Source organism: Gadus macrocephalus, chromosome 17 (assembly GCF_031168955.1).
Source record: "Gadus macrocephalus chromosome 17, ASM3116895v1".
Taxonomy (NCBI): domain Eukaryota; kingdom Metazoa; phylum Chordata; class Actinopteri; order Gadiformes; family Gadidae; genus Gadus; species Gadus macrocephalus.
Window position 1 is genome coordinate 7,307,981 of NC_082398.1, and position 16,415 is coordinate 7,324,395.

At 48.1% G+C, this 16,415-nt stretch overlaps 1 protein-coding gene across 1 annotated transcript in view; it reads left to right on the top strand.

Annotated features, from left to right (window-relative positions):
• The window catches only part of actn3b (actinin alpha 3b), a 30,597-nt gene extending 14,541 nt beyond the window's left edge, over nucleotides 1-16,056 (top strand). The window contains exons 3-21 of the mRNA XM_060076513.1: nucleotides 136-255; nucleotides 821-907; nucleotides 1,261-1,348; nucleotides 2,095-2,173; nucleotides 2,759-2,840; nucleotides 3,266-3,351; nucleotides 4,020-4,112; nucleotides 4,607-4,837; nucleotides 5,040-5,187; nucleotides 6,267-6,417; nucleotides 6,925-7,033; nucleotides 7,245-7,385; nucleotides 7,924-8,106; nucleotides 10,335-10,469; nucleotides 11,190-11,369; nucleotides 12,067-12,213; nucleotides 12,621-12,686; nucleotides 13,031-13,189; nucleotides 13,873-16,056. Of these exons, the coding sequence (XP_059932496.1) occupies nucleotides 136-255; nucleotides 821-907; nucleotides 1,261-1,348; nucleotides 2,095-2,173; nucleotides 2,759-2,840; nucleotides 3,266-3,351; nucleotides 4,020-4,112; nucleotides 4,607-4,837; nucleotides 5,040-5,187; nucleotides 6,267-6,417; nucleotides 6,925-7,033; nucleotides 7,245-7,385; nucleotides 7,924-8,106; nucleotides 10,335-10,469; nucleotides 11,190-11,369; nucleotides 12,067-12,213; nucleotides 12,621-12,686; nucleotides 13,031-13,189; nucleotides 13,873-14,031 (2,444 nt within the window). The 3' untranslated portion in view covers nucleotides 14,032-16,056. The remainder of the gene's footprint in view (nucleotides 1-135; nucleotides 256-820; nucleotides 908-1,260; nucleotides 1,349-2,094; nucleotides 2,174-2,758; nucleotides 2,841-3,265; nucleotides 3,352-4,019; nucleotides 4,113-4,606; nucleotides 4,838-5,039; nucleotides 5,188-6,266; nucleotides 6,418-6,924; nucleotides 7,034-7,244; nucleotides 7,386-7,923; nucleotides 8,107-10,334; nucleotides 10,470-11,189; nucleotides 11,370-12,066; nucleotides 12,214-12,620; nucleotides 12,687-13,030; nucleotides 13,190-13,872) is intronic.
• Nucleotides 16,057-16,415: the final 359 nt, after the last annotated feature.

The window sequence follows — 16,415 nt, forward strand, 5'->3', positions numbered from 1 at the left end:
GGGTGCTATTTATGTCCTGCCTGTCGAACGTTGAGGAGTCTGCTTGGGGTTGAATCATGTTCAAACCTCAAAGTAATGAACTTATGTAATGAATGGATTTGAATTTGAAGGTATGGACAAACTTTATTTCTGCAGGTGAGAGGCTGCCCAAACCCGACAAAGGCAAGATGCGTTTCCACAAGATCGCCAACGTCAACAAAGCGCTGGACTACATCTGCAGCAAGGGAGTCAAGCTGGTGTCTATCGGTGCTGAGGGTGAGGGCCGTCCCCCCATACTCACATCCCGGGGGGGGGGGGGGGGGGGGGTCCATTAGACCATTCGTCTAGGTCCACAACTTTATTTTTTATGCTTTTTTATGCGCTTTATTGTTGGATTTTTGTTAAGTAGGAATACATTTACACACCTGAGGCTAGGGTTGGGTTTATAGGTCTACAAAATATAACTTGTCATTCTCTGAAATGAAGCGCATAAAAAGGAATTTCCGGTGCTAAACGCTCAGATAGTTACTGATTCTTCATGAGGTTGATTAAGTGCCCATCTGTCACCATTAAGCCATAACATGGCTTAACTCGGGTAACATGTCACCAGAACTATAGTATAACATGGCTTAACTGGGGTAACATGTCACCAGAACTACAGTATAACATGGCTTAACTGGGGTAACATGTCACCAGAACTATAGTATAATGTGGCTTCATTTCACCAGTGTGTGTGTGTGTGTGTGTGTGTGTGTGTGTGTGTGTGTGTGTGTGTGTGTCTGTGTCTGTGTCTGTGTCTGTGTATGTGTCTGTGTGTGTGTGTGTCTGTGGTGATTTGCAGAAATCGTTGATGGCAATGCAAAGATGACCCTCGGTATGATCTGGACAATCATCCTGCGTTTCGCCATCCAGGACATCTCCGTAGAAGGTGAGTGTGTGTGTGTGTGTGTGTGTGTGTGTGTGTGTGTGTGTGTGTGTGTGTGTGTGTGTGTGTGTGTGTGTGTGTGTGTGTGTGTGTGTGTGTGTGTGTGTGTGTGTGTGTGTACATGATACACTACACACAGTTCCTCCTTTCTTTCATTCATTAACTCAGTTTAACTTGTTACAGTTACAAGGCCCATTCAAATGATACATTGCATAATATTAATAATAAATATAATAACAACATCAACAATGCATTGCTCGCTTTCCGTGTCGACAACTCCTTCGGTGTTTACAGGTTCCAGATTTCTCTGCCTTTTCCTGTGTCTCATCTCTGGCCATCTGCATGTGTTTCTCCAGAGACCTCCGCTAAGGAAGGTCTTCTGCTTTGGTGCCAGAGGAAGACTGCCCCCTACAGGAACGTCAACGTGCAGAACTTCCACATCAGGTGGGCCAACAGCGACACTCTGTGGCCGACGACGGAACGACAGACTCATTTTATTTTCATTCTTATTTTTTCCCTTTTTTATTTGCTTGTATACTTCTTTCTCCTGATCGAAATCTGGATTTAAGTTCCCAGCTTGTTCTGCTATTTTTCTTCTGCTTTATTTCTACTCGTCTTAAAATCGTCCCTCTGTTCATCATTTTATTCCACTTCCTATTCTCTCCCTTCCACCCCTCGCGCCCCCTTCTCATCTCTCCTTCCCTCTCGTGCCTCAACTCCCCCCTCTCATGTCTTTTTCCTCTCCTTCTCCTCTCCCATCTCATCTTCCTTCTCTTCACCCTCTTCCTCCTCCTCCTCTCTAATTATCCCCTCCCCTCCTTCTCACACTCCCCCTCCCCACTCTTCTCCTACTCCTGTCTCCTTCTCCTCCCCACTCTCCTCTCCCCTCCTCCGCTCCCTCTCTCCTCTTCCTGTCTCATGTCTCCTCCTCTTTCTGTCTCCTCTCCTCCTCTTTCTGTCTCCTCTCCTCCTCTTTCTGTCTCCTCTCCTCCTGTCGTCCCCTCCTCCTCCTCCTCCTCCTCCTCCTCCTCCTCCTCCGGTCTCTTTATCTCTCCTGTCTCCCGCTCTCCCCCTCTTCTCTCCCCCTCCTGTCCTCCCCTCCTCCCCCTGTCTCCCCCTCTCCCCTCCTCCTCCTCTCCCCTCCTCCCCCTGTCTCCCCCTGTCCCCTCCTCCTCCTCTCCACCTCTCAGTTGGAAGGACGGCCTAGCTCTGTGCGCCCTCATCCACAGACACAGACCCGACCTCATTGATTACTCCAAACTGAGAAAGGTGCCGACCCTTCCTTTGTCCCGCCCCCCACGGCCCCTCCACACTCTGTGTTCTCCAGCCTTTGCTCCTGCTTTCGTCCTCGCTTTACTTATAGCCAATTGGGATTCCATTAGGATTCAAGCCCTCTGAATGCCTTGAATGAATTGGATATTTGTGTTATTCATTATTTATTCATTAATCCTTTAATTATTGTCTCATTATTATTTCAGCCTCTATTAGATTTTATTGTTGTTATAAGTAGCAGTAGTAGTAGTAGTAGTAGTATTAGGGACTTTTTAGTGTAATGTTCATTGAATGATGACGTAAATGTTTACAAATTAAAATAAATGAAGCGTTAGTTTGCTTTAGTGGTTATATAAGAATTATTGATAAAAAATATTATGGATTTGTAGGATCCGATTTATTGATTTGAGAATGTGTTGAAAACTGTTTAACAAAAGGTTCTCCGCTAACATTCTTACAGTCAGTCCTTAGACCCTGACCATGTGTTAGCATGACAACGGTAGCCCCATGTAGCGGTGCCTGAACACACGCAGGTCCACGCTGCTGTACCTCTAACTCCTCCCTGGTCGGCCCTGTGTACAGGACGACCCCATCGGCAACCTGAACACCGCCTTCGAGGTGGCGGAGAAGTTCCTGGACATCCCCAAGATGCTGGACGCTGAAGGTGAGGCGGACAGAGCCTTTGCACAGGTGTGTCTCGTAACGATGACTCCGCCTCGTATGTACCAGGGTACATTTAGCAGACTGTGATGGTGACGGTCAGTCTGCTACCTGGGACCCTGTACATGCAAGGAGCAGACCCATCGTTAGCTTTATGAGCGACATTATTATATCATTATGTATTTGTTGGGTAAGTATGCAAATTATCTTTTTGTATTTAGCATGCAAATATGTTTAATTGAATAGATACATCTCTTATTTTGTATTCTTTTATTCTTACCTATTCTAAATGTCATGTGCCGTGTTTTAATCCAATTTCGCTATTCATGTAAACCTCACAGGAAGAGTGCTTCCCTTTCTGCAGTCCAGTTCTACAAGTATCGTGCGATCTTGACCCGTTACCCCCCACTCTGTCCCTCTCGCTCTCAGATATCGTGAACACCCCCAAGCCCGACGAGAAGGCCATCATGACCTACGTGTCCTGCTTCTACCACGCCTTCGCCGGGGCCGAACAGGTGAGAGCCCACAGCGGGCCCAGTGGTGAAGGGTCAGAGTTCAGGGGGTGAAAGGTCAAGGGGGACTAAAAGAAAGAAGAAAGAAGAGAGTCTCTAGTCTTTGGGGATTTATTTCCAGACTCCTCACACTTGGGCCCAATCCCATTTCTACCCCTTACCCCTTCCCCTTACCCCTCCCCCTTGTTTGAAGGGGTAAGGGGAAGGGGTAAGGGCTTACGCCTTCCCTTTACCACTTACCCATACCCCTTCAAAACAAGGGGGAGGGGTAAGGGGAAGGGGTAAGGGGTAGAACTGGGATTGGGCCTTATTCTTCTCGTCTACCCTTTTTTTATGACATTTTGAAATGTCATAAAATGTCCTAGAGACCACTTGATGTTTGCCTTCTTATGGCTTCTCATTTTTCAGTCACAGTTACAACACAGTAAATCAGAAACATGAAAGAAATCCAACAAAATCGACAACAAAATTACCGAACAGCAAAGCAGTGTTCTAACCAAAGCTGATCCTTTTGATATCAATATACACAACAAATATTCCCAGACTCTGAGATTGATTCGTCAGTCACTAAAGCCCATGAGACATGTCTAGTAGCACCCGTTCCCTGGCTCGTGTGTTCTGTAGCGCTAGGGGCTGTGTGAGTGGTGATGGTTGTACCTTCTGTGTGCCAGGCGGAGACTGCTGCCAACCGCATCTGCAAAGTCCTGGCCGTCAACCAGGAGAACGAGAAGCTGATGGAGGAGTACGAGAAGCTGGCCAGCGAGGTGAGGGAAACGCACACGCATGCACTTATGTCTGGTGAATCTTTCAAGGCCATTTAAAGGCCTGTATGTACCCATTCCCTGCCTGTTTCCTTTCCCTTTCAACCCATCTCCTGCCTGTTTCCTGTCTATTTCTACCCATTCCCAGTCTGTTTCCGTTCTGTTTCTACCCATTTTCTGCCTGTTTCCTTTCTGTTTCTACCCATTTCCTGCCTGTTTCCTGTCTGTTTCTACCCATTCCCTGTCTGTTTCCGGTCTTTTTCCTGTCAATCTTTCCTCGTTTCCTGCCTGTTTCATGCCTGTTCCCTGCCTGTTTCCTGTCTATCTCTACCCCGTTTCCTGTCAATCTCTACCTGTCCTTACTTTTTCCCGCCCTGTTTCCTTCCCGTTTCCTGTCCATTTCTCCCTGGTTCCTGGCTGTTCCCTGCCTGTCTCTGGTCGGTCCCTCCCTGTCCTCACGCCCTGTGCCCCCCTGTGCGGCCCCTGTGCCCCCCTAGCTGCTGGAATGGATCCGCCGCACCATCCCGTGGCTGGAGAACCGCGCGGCCGAGCAGACCATGCGCGCCATGCAGCAGAAGCTGGAGGACTTCCGCGACTACCGCCGCGTGCACAAGCCGCCCCGCGTGCAGGAGAAGTGCCAGCTGGAGATCAACTTCAACACCCTGCAGACCAAGCTGCGGCTCAGCAACAGGCCCGCCTTCATGCCCTCCGAGGGCAAGATGGTGTCGGTGGGTGGCACGCGCACAAACAACACACCATTAGCCTCCTTTTCAGTGACTACTTTAGACCGGTTTGATCCGGTCTGTTCAATATCGTGTTGGTGAAAACGATCATCGAACGTTGGTTTCCAATCTCGTGTTGATTTTGTACTGTGCCGCTGTTGTGATTGGCCGAGACTGTAACGATGGCCCACTGCCCTCTGACCTCCAGGACATCGCCAACGCGTGGAAGGGGCTAGAGCAGGTGGAGAAGGGCTACGAGGAGTGGCTGCTCACCGAGATCCGCCGGCTGGAGAGACTCGACCACCTGGCCGAGAAGTTCAAGCAGAAGTGCAGCCTGCACGAGACCTGGACCTCAGGTATGGGAGAGAGAGACTGAGAGAGATATAACTGGAGAGAGGGAGGGTCATAAATAGAGAATAGGCCTGGAGAGAGGGAGAGAGGGAGATAGACTAGAGAATAAGAGAGAGAGAGAGAGAGAGAGAGAGAGAGAGAGAGAGAGAGAGAGAGAGAGAGAGAGAGAGAGAGAGAGAGAGAGAGAGAGAGATGTAAAGAGAGAGGGGCATAAACCTCAGTCAGGAGTGATGGCGAGAGAGAGACATAATGGGATAGAGAGAGACTGAGAGAAATAGAGAGACAAATAGAAGGGCAATAGAGAGAGAGGCCTTCAGCTCAACTCAGGGCAGGAGAGGGAGGGAGAGAATGAGAGAGAGCGAGCGGGAGAGGGTCATTGAAAGGGCAGGGGGGGAGAGTGAGCGATTAGTGGAGAAGAAACTTGGAAAGGTTAATTGTGGATATGCTCCTTCGTCAAGGTCGTAAGGGCCAAGTGATTTAGAGCAGCTTTCAATGCATGGCCGAGTTCCGGCATTTAAATAAGATGATAAAAAAGTCCAAAATGTCTTCCTTTCTTCATTCCTGCCCGATATAATAGCCTAAAAAGTTATTGGCTATAAAAAGTGGCCTCCAAGTGCTCATAAAAAGCCTACAGTGGGAAAGAATTACCGAGGGCCCTTTTGGCAGTGAATAAACCATGTTAACACGCTGGGAAGAGTGGAGAGCAAAACAAAGAACAACCTGCTAATTAGAAACCATTAGCTCTTCCCCGCTAATGGAAGACCAGCAATGTTTGGTGTGTCCCCTAAAGAGTGTGCGTGCGTGTGTGTTTGTGTGTGCGTTTGTTTGTGCGTGCGTGTGTGTGCTTGGTATCTTGTTTGTTTGTGAGTGTTTTTGTGTTTTGTGTGTGTCTGTGTTTTGTGCTTGTTTGTGTGTTTTGTGTTTGTGTGTTTTGTGTGCCTGTCTTTGTGTGTGTGTTTTGTGTGTGTGTGTGTGTTTTGTGTGTCTGTGTTTGTGATTGTTTGCGTGTTTTGTGTGCGTGTTTGTCTGTTTGGTGTGCCTGTCTGCCTGTCTGTGTGTTTTGTGTTGTGTGTGCGTGCTGCAGGCAAGGAGGAGCTGCTGTCCCAGAAGGACTTTGAGTCGGCCTCCCTGATGGAGATCCGTGCCCTGATGAGGAAGCACGAGGCCTTCGAGAGTGACCTGGCCGCCCACCAGGACCGCGTGGAGCAGATCGCCGCCATCGCCCAGGAGCTCAAGTGAGTGGCCGGCGGCCCACTGAGGGCCCTGGGGGTTCCCAACCTCTGGGTCGGGAGCCTGGGCCGGCTGATGATGCTAATATGGGGTCATGGGGAGTTTAAGACTTTTTTGTGCTATGGATATTTGATGATATATTTTTGTGTTATATCAAAAGTTGAGTTGTTTATTTTTTTGGTTCACCCTTTGGGGACCGTAGCTTAAAGGAGCTGTATGTAACAAATGTTATGTACTGAATTATCAAATGACCATGATGTGTCATAATTAAATACTGCTCCTCTGACAACAAGGCTTCAGCCATTATGTTCTCCTTTGAAATGTCCATAATATTTGGCTTTTTTTTTTTTTTACACCTACTTGTGTGTGTGTGTGCGTGTGTGTGTGTGTGTGTGTGTGTGTGTGTGTGTGTGTGTGTGTGTGTGTGTGTGTGTGTGTGTGTGTGTGTGTGTGTGTGTGTGTGTGTGTGTGTGTGTGTGTGTGTGTGTGTGTGTGTGTGTGTGTGTGTGCAGTGAGCTGGACTACCACGATGCCGTCACAGTCAACGCCCGCTGCCAGGGTATCTGCGACCAGTGGGACAACCTGGGAACCCTGACCCAGAAGAGGAGAGACTCCCTGGAGGTACACACACACACACACACAGATAAAGACACGCACACACAAATATTACAAAGACACACAAAGACACACATTACAAAGACACACACACACACACATATTACACATTTCACAGCCTGTAGTGTTAATCTGTGCGAGGAGATGAATTTGCCCCCTGTGGTGAGGCGGCCTCTCCTGGTAGTGTGTGTGACCCTGTGTTGACCTCTGACCCCAGCGCGTGGAGAAGCTGTGGGAGACCATCGACCAGCTGTACCTGGAGTTTGCCAAGAGGGCGGCGCCTTTCAACAACTGGATGGACGGAGCCATGGAGGACCTGCAGGACATGTTCATCGTCCACAGCATCGAGGAGATCCAGGTACACACACACACACACACACACACACACACACACACACACACACACACACACACACACACACACACACACACACACACACACACGCACGCGCGCACACTCTAAAGGAGCATGCACACGCTAAAGTCACACACGCGTGCCCTAAGTACAAACACACGGTAATGCAAACCAACACGCGCTAAATACAAACACACACACCCATGCTAAATACAAACACACACGCACTAAATAGACACACACAGTCAGACACCAATGCTAAATACAAACCCAAACACACACCCATGCTAAATACAAACACACACACGCTTAACAGACTGACAGACACACATCCTAATCACACATACACACGCTAAACACATTTGAACACACATACACTCACGCTAATTCTTCACGGTTTCAAAAATGACATATATCAATCTTATACATGGTTAGAGTTGTGAGGGAGAGTCATGTCAGTGTCGTCCTCGTCAGTGGTCTAACGAGGAGCCGACCTGCCTCCGCCAGTCCCCCCAGGCTAACGGACCCTCCTCTCCCCCAGAGTCTGATCACGGCCCACGACCAGTTCAAGGCCACCCTGCCCGAGGCAGACAAGGAGCGCATGGCCACCATGGGCATCCAGAGTGAGATCCTGAAGATCGCCCAGACCTACGGCATCAAGCTGTCCGGCATCAACCCCTACACCAACCTCTCCCCCCAGGACATCAGCAACAAGTGGGACGCTGTGAGTACGCCCTTATGTCTCTGTCTCTCTCTCTCTCTCTCTCTGTGGCCCTGTTACTCTCTGTCTCTCTCTCTCTCTCTCTCTCTGTGGCCCTGTTACCCTCTCTCTCTCTCTCTCTCTCTCTGTGGCCCTGTTACTCTCTGTCTCTCTCTCTCTGTGGCCCTGTTACTCTCTGTCTCTCTCTCTCTCTCTCTCTCTCTCTCTCTCTCTCTGTGGCCCTGTTACTCTCTCTCTCTCTCTCTCTCTCTCTCTGTGGCCCTGTTACTCTCTCTCTCTGTGGCCCTGTTACTCTCTGTCTCTCTCTCTCTGTGGCCCTGTTACTCTCTGTGTCTCTATGTCTCTGTCTCTCTCTCTCTGTGGCCCTGTCTCTCTCTGTCTCTCTATGTCTCTGTCTCTCTCTCTGTGGCCCTGTCTCTCTCTCTCTGTGGCCCTGTCTCTCTCTCTCTGTGGCCCTGTCTCTCTCTGTCTCTCTATGTCTCTGTCTCTGTCTCTCTCTCTCTGTGGCCCTGTCTCTCTCTCTCTGTGGCCCTGTCTCTCTCTCTCTGTGGCCCTGTTACTCTGTCTCTCTATGTCTCTGTCTCTCTATGTCTCTGTCTCTCTGTGGCCCTGTTACTCTCTGTCTCTCTATGTCTCTCTCTCTCTCTCTCTCTCTCTCTCTCTCTCTCTCTCTCTCTCTCTCTCTCTCTCTCTCTCTCTCTCTCTCTCTCTCTCTCTCTCTCTGTGGCCCTGTTACTCTCTGTCTCTCTATGTCTCTCTCTCTCTCTCTCTCTCTCTCTCTGTGGCCCTGTTACTCTCTGTCTCTCTATGTCTCTGTCTCTCTCTCTCTGTGGCCCTGTTACTCTCTGTCTCTCTATGTCTCTGTCTCTCTCTCTCTGTGGCCCTGTTACTCTCTGTCTCTCTATGTCTCTCTCTCTCTCTCTCTCTCTCTCTCTCTCTCTCTCGTCTCTCTCTCTCTCTCTCTCTCTCTCTCTCTCTCTCTCTCTCTCTCTCTCTGTGGCCCTGTTACTCTCTGTCTCTCTATGTCTCTGTCTCTCTCTCTCTGTGGCCCTGTTACTCTCTCTCTCTCTCTCTCTCGCTCTCGCACCGGTTGGGTCTGATTCATAGTAGGGTCATTAGAGCGTAGAGGGGGGGATGGAAGTTTAGACTGTAGAGGGGGAGGGGGGGGGGGGGTTTCTGCCACCATTATAGCAAAACCCCAAATTATAACTAATACTAAACATAAATCAAACGACTGTGGTTCTTCTTTTTAACCTTTAGCCAGGCCTGAGAGGGGCGGGGGCGTGGTGGGGGAGTTATATAATTATGATTTGGACGTGGTAAATGTCAGGCTATAAAACAATCGGCCAATGTACCATATTAGGAGTTTTGGCTCTAAGCAGCAGAGTCCCCACATAGTGCGAGGTCAGAAATAGTGCGGTCCACTTTGGCCTACTGTCACTGTATCCCTCTCGGTCGGGTTATGCTATTTTGTTTTTATTATTTTTCCCCTGAGGGAAATTAAAAAAAAACGTCATTGGTAGAGACAGACTTAAATGTAGTGGCGCCGCCCGTGTCCGTGCACTACTTTGTCTAGGGAATAGGTTGATTACATTTAGCCCACAATGGTGGTAAATGGCTGAAACTGGCTCAGGTCGATTAACTCAACAGTATACACAAATGCACACACACTCACTCAGACACAAAATACAGATAAGAATGCTGACAATCAATTTTACTTGAATAAAATCGAAATAGTATTTTGGGTACAGTTCAGGGAATAAAACATGTCAATTGGTATTGGCAAGCGATGGCTATGCGATTACTTCCAGAGAAGAAAAAGGGGGGTTGGAAAGAACCCTTAAAAAGACACATGGATACTGTTCTTCTCTGTACTGCTCTGTGTTGTGCTGATGTGGTGGTTAAAGACATATGGATAGTGTTCTTCTCTGTACTGCTCTGTGTTGTGCTGATGTGGTGGTTAAAGACATATGGATAGTGTTCTTCTCTGTACTGCTCTGTGTTGTGCTGATGTGGTGGTTAAAGACATATGGATACTGTTCTTCTCTGTACTGCTCTGTGTTGTGCTGATGTGGTGGTTAAAGACATATGGATACTGTTCTTCTCTGTACTGCTCTGTGTTGTGCTGATGTGGTGGTTAAAGACATATGGATAGTGTTCTTCTCTGTACTGCTCTGTGTTGTGCTGATGTGGTGGTTGATGACGGTGTGACACATCGCCGCCCCCTGCAGGTGAAGCACCTGGTGCCCCTCAGAGACCAAATGCTGCAGGAGGAGGTGGCCAGACAGCAGGCCAACGAGAGGCTGAGGCGCCAGTTCGCTGCCCAGGCCAACATCATCGGGCCCTGGATCCAAACCAAGATGGAGGTACTGCTGCCCCCCCCCCCCCCACATGGTTATGGTTTTGACCCACATGGCTGGGTCAAAACCATACATATTGGATATGTGGCATAAACAAAATATAATGAGGAGTGAGTGAGTGAAGAGTGTGTAGCGTTGCTTGGCTTGCCGGGGACGTGAGTGTTCTGGGGAACGCAGATAGCACGATTCTTATAAACCTAAAGGGAGAGGCTAGGGCTGGCCAGCGTTATTTATTTGTAGAATATATTAATTAAACGATTCTATGAGTAACATAATTTAAATCACTATTATGGCTGCTCGATTATGGAGAAATCATAATCACGATTATTTTGGTCAATATTGAAATCATGATTATTCACACGATTGTTTTTGAGTTTGAAGACATGATGCATTTATCCAGCATTTCTCTCCAAAAAACACTTTGTCACTGAGAATTCTGAAATTTCCCCTTAAAAAAATACTCAAAATGTTCAAATAGAAAATGTTAAATATATATAATAATAATAATAATAATAATAATAATAATAATAATAATAATCATAATAATAATAGTAAAAATATATGAATAAAATAATAGGCAAAAAAAAAGAAAAAAAGGTTTAAACTCAATTATATTAGTTTGGAGATTTTTTGACCAAAACATTGAAATCACGATCAAAATGAGATTTATCGCACAGCCCTAATCACTGTGTAACCCTTAACCCTCTTCTCCCCCCCGGTCTGCAGGAGATCGGCCATGTGTCGGCTGACATCACCGGCTCCCTGGAGGACCAGATGAACAACCTGAAGCAGTACGAGCAGAACATCATCAACTACAAGTCCAACATCGACAAGCTGGAGGGAGACCACCAGCTCAGCCAGGAGTCACTCATCTTCGACAACAAGCACACTAACTACACCATGGAGGTACACACACACACACACACACACACACACACACACACACACACACACACACACACACACACTGACTACACAGTGGAGGTACCACACACACAAACATACACTAACTACACTATGGAGGTACACACACACACACCAACTACACCATGGAGGTACACTCACACACACCAACTACACCATGGAGGTACACTCACACACACACACACACACACACACACACCAACTACACCATGGAGGTACACACACACACACGCAAACTAACCACACCATGGAGGTACGCACACACACACACGCACACACACACTAACTACACCATGGATGTACGCACACACACGCACATACATACACACACACATGCACCAACGACACCATGGAGGTGTGCACACAGACACACACACACACACACATGCACCAACGACACCATGGAGGTGTGCACACAGACACACACACACACACATGTACCAACTGCACCATGGAGGTGTGCACACAGACACACACACACACACATGCACCAACGACACCATGGAGGTGTGCACACAGACACACACATTAACCTTCATTCAAATTCCTGTGGAAGTAACGTTTGACAAGTTGGAACCACAAGGTTTAATTGAAGGCTTCAATGGATCAGAACCCACCCTCATCATCTCCTCTCCCTCAGCAGACATGAACCTCCTCTCCTTCTCCTTTTACAACGCAGCACATCCGCGTGGGCTGGGAGCAGCTGTTGACCACCATCGCACGGACCATCAACGAGGTGGAGAACCAGATCCTGACCCGCGACGCCAAGGGCATCAGCCAGGAGCAGCTCAACGAGTTCAGGGCCTCCTTCAACCACTTCGACAGGGTGAGCGCCGGGCACATGCACTCATACATGTATGGGAGCGTGCGCACGTCCCACTCAGTTCGGCCTGGACCAATGCATGTTCATTATTCATTTCGCACCAGGCCCTCGGCTTGAAATGATATATTGACGTAAGGATAAAGCTAGCCTTCCTTGTTAAGCTATTGTTAAGCAGTAGAAAGTTTTGTTTGTTTTTATGGAACACAAAGTCAAGTTGAGTGCTGTAGTGAGAGTTCACCAAGTTCACCCGTATCAGTGTCAACACTAAATTCAACAAGAGACTCATTCACCACCCAGATTCCTTCACGGAAGGTCCCCACGTTGAATGTATACCCCTTGTGCATTAAAAGATAGTTCCCTGATGAGGTCATGCAGGTGTGTCTTTAATGCCACACTGTTCCGCTCCACAGAAGAGGAACGGCATGATGGATCCCGATGACTTCCGTGCCTGCCTCATCTCCATGGGTTACGATCTGGTACGCCACACACACACACACACACACACACACACACACACACACACACACACACACACACACACACACACACACACACACACACACACACACACACACACACACACACACACCTGGCAGCACTGCATGATATAAAGATCATCTTATTCAGCCATGTGGGTCAGTGGGTTGGAAGCATTTAGATTGAGTTGTCATAGTTTCCCCAGAAGATTTTAGGCCAACCCATCCAGCGAACCAATACAGCCGTCGTTTATGCCTACAAATCGTTCTCAGTCTCAGTCCAGGCGCTCTCTCACTCATGGGTCAATTGATTGATGCATTTCCCCCCCTGTTTGGTCCAATAGGGTGAGGTTGAATTTGCCCGCATCATGACCCTGGTGGACGCCAACAACACAGGCGTGGTCACCTTCCAGGCCTTCATCGACTTCATGACCCGCGAGACGGCCGAGACCGACACCGCAGAACAGGTCATGGCCTCCTTCAAGATCCTGGCCTCCGACAAGGTGAGCGGAGAACCTATCGTAGTCAACGCACCAAATAAACAACTCCAAGGAAACGACTGTGACATTAGACTCATGCTGGGAGTCCCAGGCATTGCCTTTAAAGGCGTGTTCGATGAAGAGTAACTTCTATATGCATGACACGAAGCAATGCGACATGGTTGGGGAAGTGAATTAATAATCACAATTCACCTGGCAAACTGATCGCAGTGATCACTTTGGTCATCATAGTTGAAATGAGGTTGATCTATTATCTATCTTTTATTTATCAAACCTCAACAGGGGTCCTGTTCTTTTGAAAAATAATGTCCAACCCCAGATCTCTTTATTCCGCTTATACCCCAGTAACCAACAATGAGAAGATATTAGTCCATTTCCTCGTCTAGAACTTGATTGTTACCTTGAGCGACTTAATCAGCGGAAATTAAAACAATTCCCCCTCCGTGATTCGACCATACGTTGTCTTGCGTTGTCACGGAAACATCTGATAGACAACTGCATTTGCATTTGAATAGTTGCTTTTTAATTTCACTTTCGTAACGCATTGATTCAAATCTGTTAAAGACGGCAGAAAACGCAACACAATGCGCACCGTGTAAACGTTGACCGACCAATCAGGGTTGAGTGCTCCCCGTCCAGCGGTATAAAAGCCTGTGCTCCTCCTCCCCCCCCCCCCCCCCCCCCAGTCCTACATCACGGTGGACGAGCTGCGCCGGGAGCTGCCCCTGGAGCAGGCCGAGTACTGCATCAGCCGCATGACCCGCTACGTGGGCGCCGACGGCACCACCGGAGCCCTGGACTACATCTCCTTCTCCAGCGCCCTGTACGGGGAGAGCGACTTGTAATGAAGAGAGAGAAACGGCAACACGCACCCCCCCCCCCCCCCCCCCCCACCACCCCCACTACCCCTTCTTCTTCTCCCTCCTCCCTCCTCTCTCTCCTCCTCTTCCTCCTTTCCGTCTTTTCCTCCTCCTCCTCCTTCTCCTCCTTCTCTACTTTATCTTCTACCCTCTCTCCTCTCTGACTTCCTCCCCCCTCGCTCCACTCCTTCTCCTCCCCCCCCCAGCCCCCGTCACTCCCGATATGTTTGTGCACTCCCCGCCACTCCCGTAATTACTCCCTGTTTCCCCCCCCCCCATAAACCCCACTTTTACCTGAGACACTCACTGCGCAGACCAGTAGAACGGTAGTAGAGCAGAAGGCTTTGTTCACACACACACACACACACACACGCACATACACACGCACGCACACACACACCCTCCTAGCTTCTGCTTGGACTGTCCCTTATCCCTCCTCTCCCCTTTTGGTTTCCGCCTCATTGCGGCGGTCTTACGATTTTAAAAGAGATAACCTGAAACAATTACACACACACACACACACAGACATCGAGACATGAGGCAGGTTTTGCACTGAACTGAGGTAAAGGTTAAGCATCGGGGACATATACATATGAATATTTAAATCTATACTTATGTCTGTCGGAGGTGGGTGGTGTTGTCAATGAGGGTGTCATGTTCAGAGATCATTTAGATTTTTTCGAATGTGTTTTAGAAAGGGATTTCGAACAGAATCTCGAACGCGGTTACCGAGCGAAGCCTTCTGCTCTGGCTACCTGTCCTGCTCCCAGATGACATATTTTTTGTAGAAGGGTAATTAAAGAAAAACGAATGAAAAAAAAAAAAAAGAGTTGGTTGGTTGGTTGTTGGTTGTGTAATTCGTGCAGACGCATGCATGCTGTGTGTTCCAGTCTTTAAATGCTGTCTTTGTTAGTCCACCGACTCGTTCCTTAAAAAGAAAGGTGCTTCACATAAAACAAACCCGTTTAAAACAGAAGGGGCGACGCCATTTTTTTACCCCAGACACCATCACACTTTTGGTCTGGGGGGGAGGGGGGGCGGCAGAGAGCTTATTTGAACACTGGCAAAGTTTCGGTGATGACAAGAGAAACTGAAAATGGAGGAATGCATTATGGGTAACTTCAACACTGAAGCAGGAATTTAATGCCTGGTTGGGGGGCAGGGGGAGATTGGGGGCCGTAAGATCGACAAATACACGATCGGACGGGAAAATAACCCTTTTTTCTCCCCAATATTCTCTGCAAAAATGTGGGTGAGAGACAGAGGCAGAGAGAGAGAGAGAGAGACGTGTCGAGGGGCACCAGGAAAGTTCTAGAATAGATTAAGAGAAGGGATGGCTTCGAGACCAAAGCCATAGACTATGTCAGCCAGGAAAAATGTTAGGGGTTTGGTCCCCCTTAAGGAAAGGGGGCAGGTCAAAGGGCCCTTAAATGTCCAATGACATGCCACCAGGTGTAAGTGTGATTAGCAATTAAATGCCATTTTGAAAATCGGCCTCTTATGACATCACAGGTGGTCGTGCCCACCTAGATGGGTGCTGGATAGATCAGTCTACCAGGCGACCCGGTGGACTGTAGCAAACGTGGCTCATCTATCCGTCATACATCTAGGTGGACAGGCCCACTTGTGAGGTGCCATAAGAGACAGATTTTCAAAACGGCTTGTAACAGCCAATCACACTCACACCTGGTGGCATGCCATGGGACCTTTAACACAGTGTCATAACGTAGGACAAACACAGGTGTGACTCATCATTAATCAACCTCTGTGTAAAGGGTCTAAAGACAGTGGACCCTAATATTAATAATAGTGCAAGTAGTGTGTGATAATGACTACTCTTCCTCTTCTTCACCCCTCTCCATCCCCCCCCCCCCCCCCCCCCCCCAAGTAATTTATGTCCGAAAACATGTCCACTTTATGGACAAAAGAAGGTGAATGCATTTCAAAGTTTAAAAAGGAAAAACGAAACGCACTTTGGAATAAAAACAAAAGGAATATTATATGACTACATGACGGTTGTGCCTTGTCATCTTTTTTTATGACAGTTGGTGATTGTGTGAAAATGAATAGTATTTATTGGATGCGTGTACTAATAGTGAGTGATGCCGCTGTCTCCCTGTATTTCACTGTGAACTTATCAGTCAAAGAATGATACCTGCTCGCTTCTCGCTACCGTACATCAAACAACCATACTAAATAAAACCATTAAAAACAATGTGATTGGAAACATAATATTTGAAGAGGTTTAGTGGACAGCGTGCGTGGGTTTCGGAGCGCACACTCACATATCTGCATCACCGTGGTAGCGGACGCACACTGAAGACCCACGTTGCTGTGTCACTGCACACGCATGCCAAGAAGGACACAGA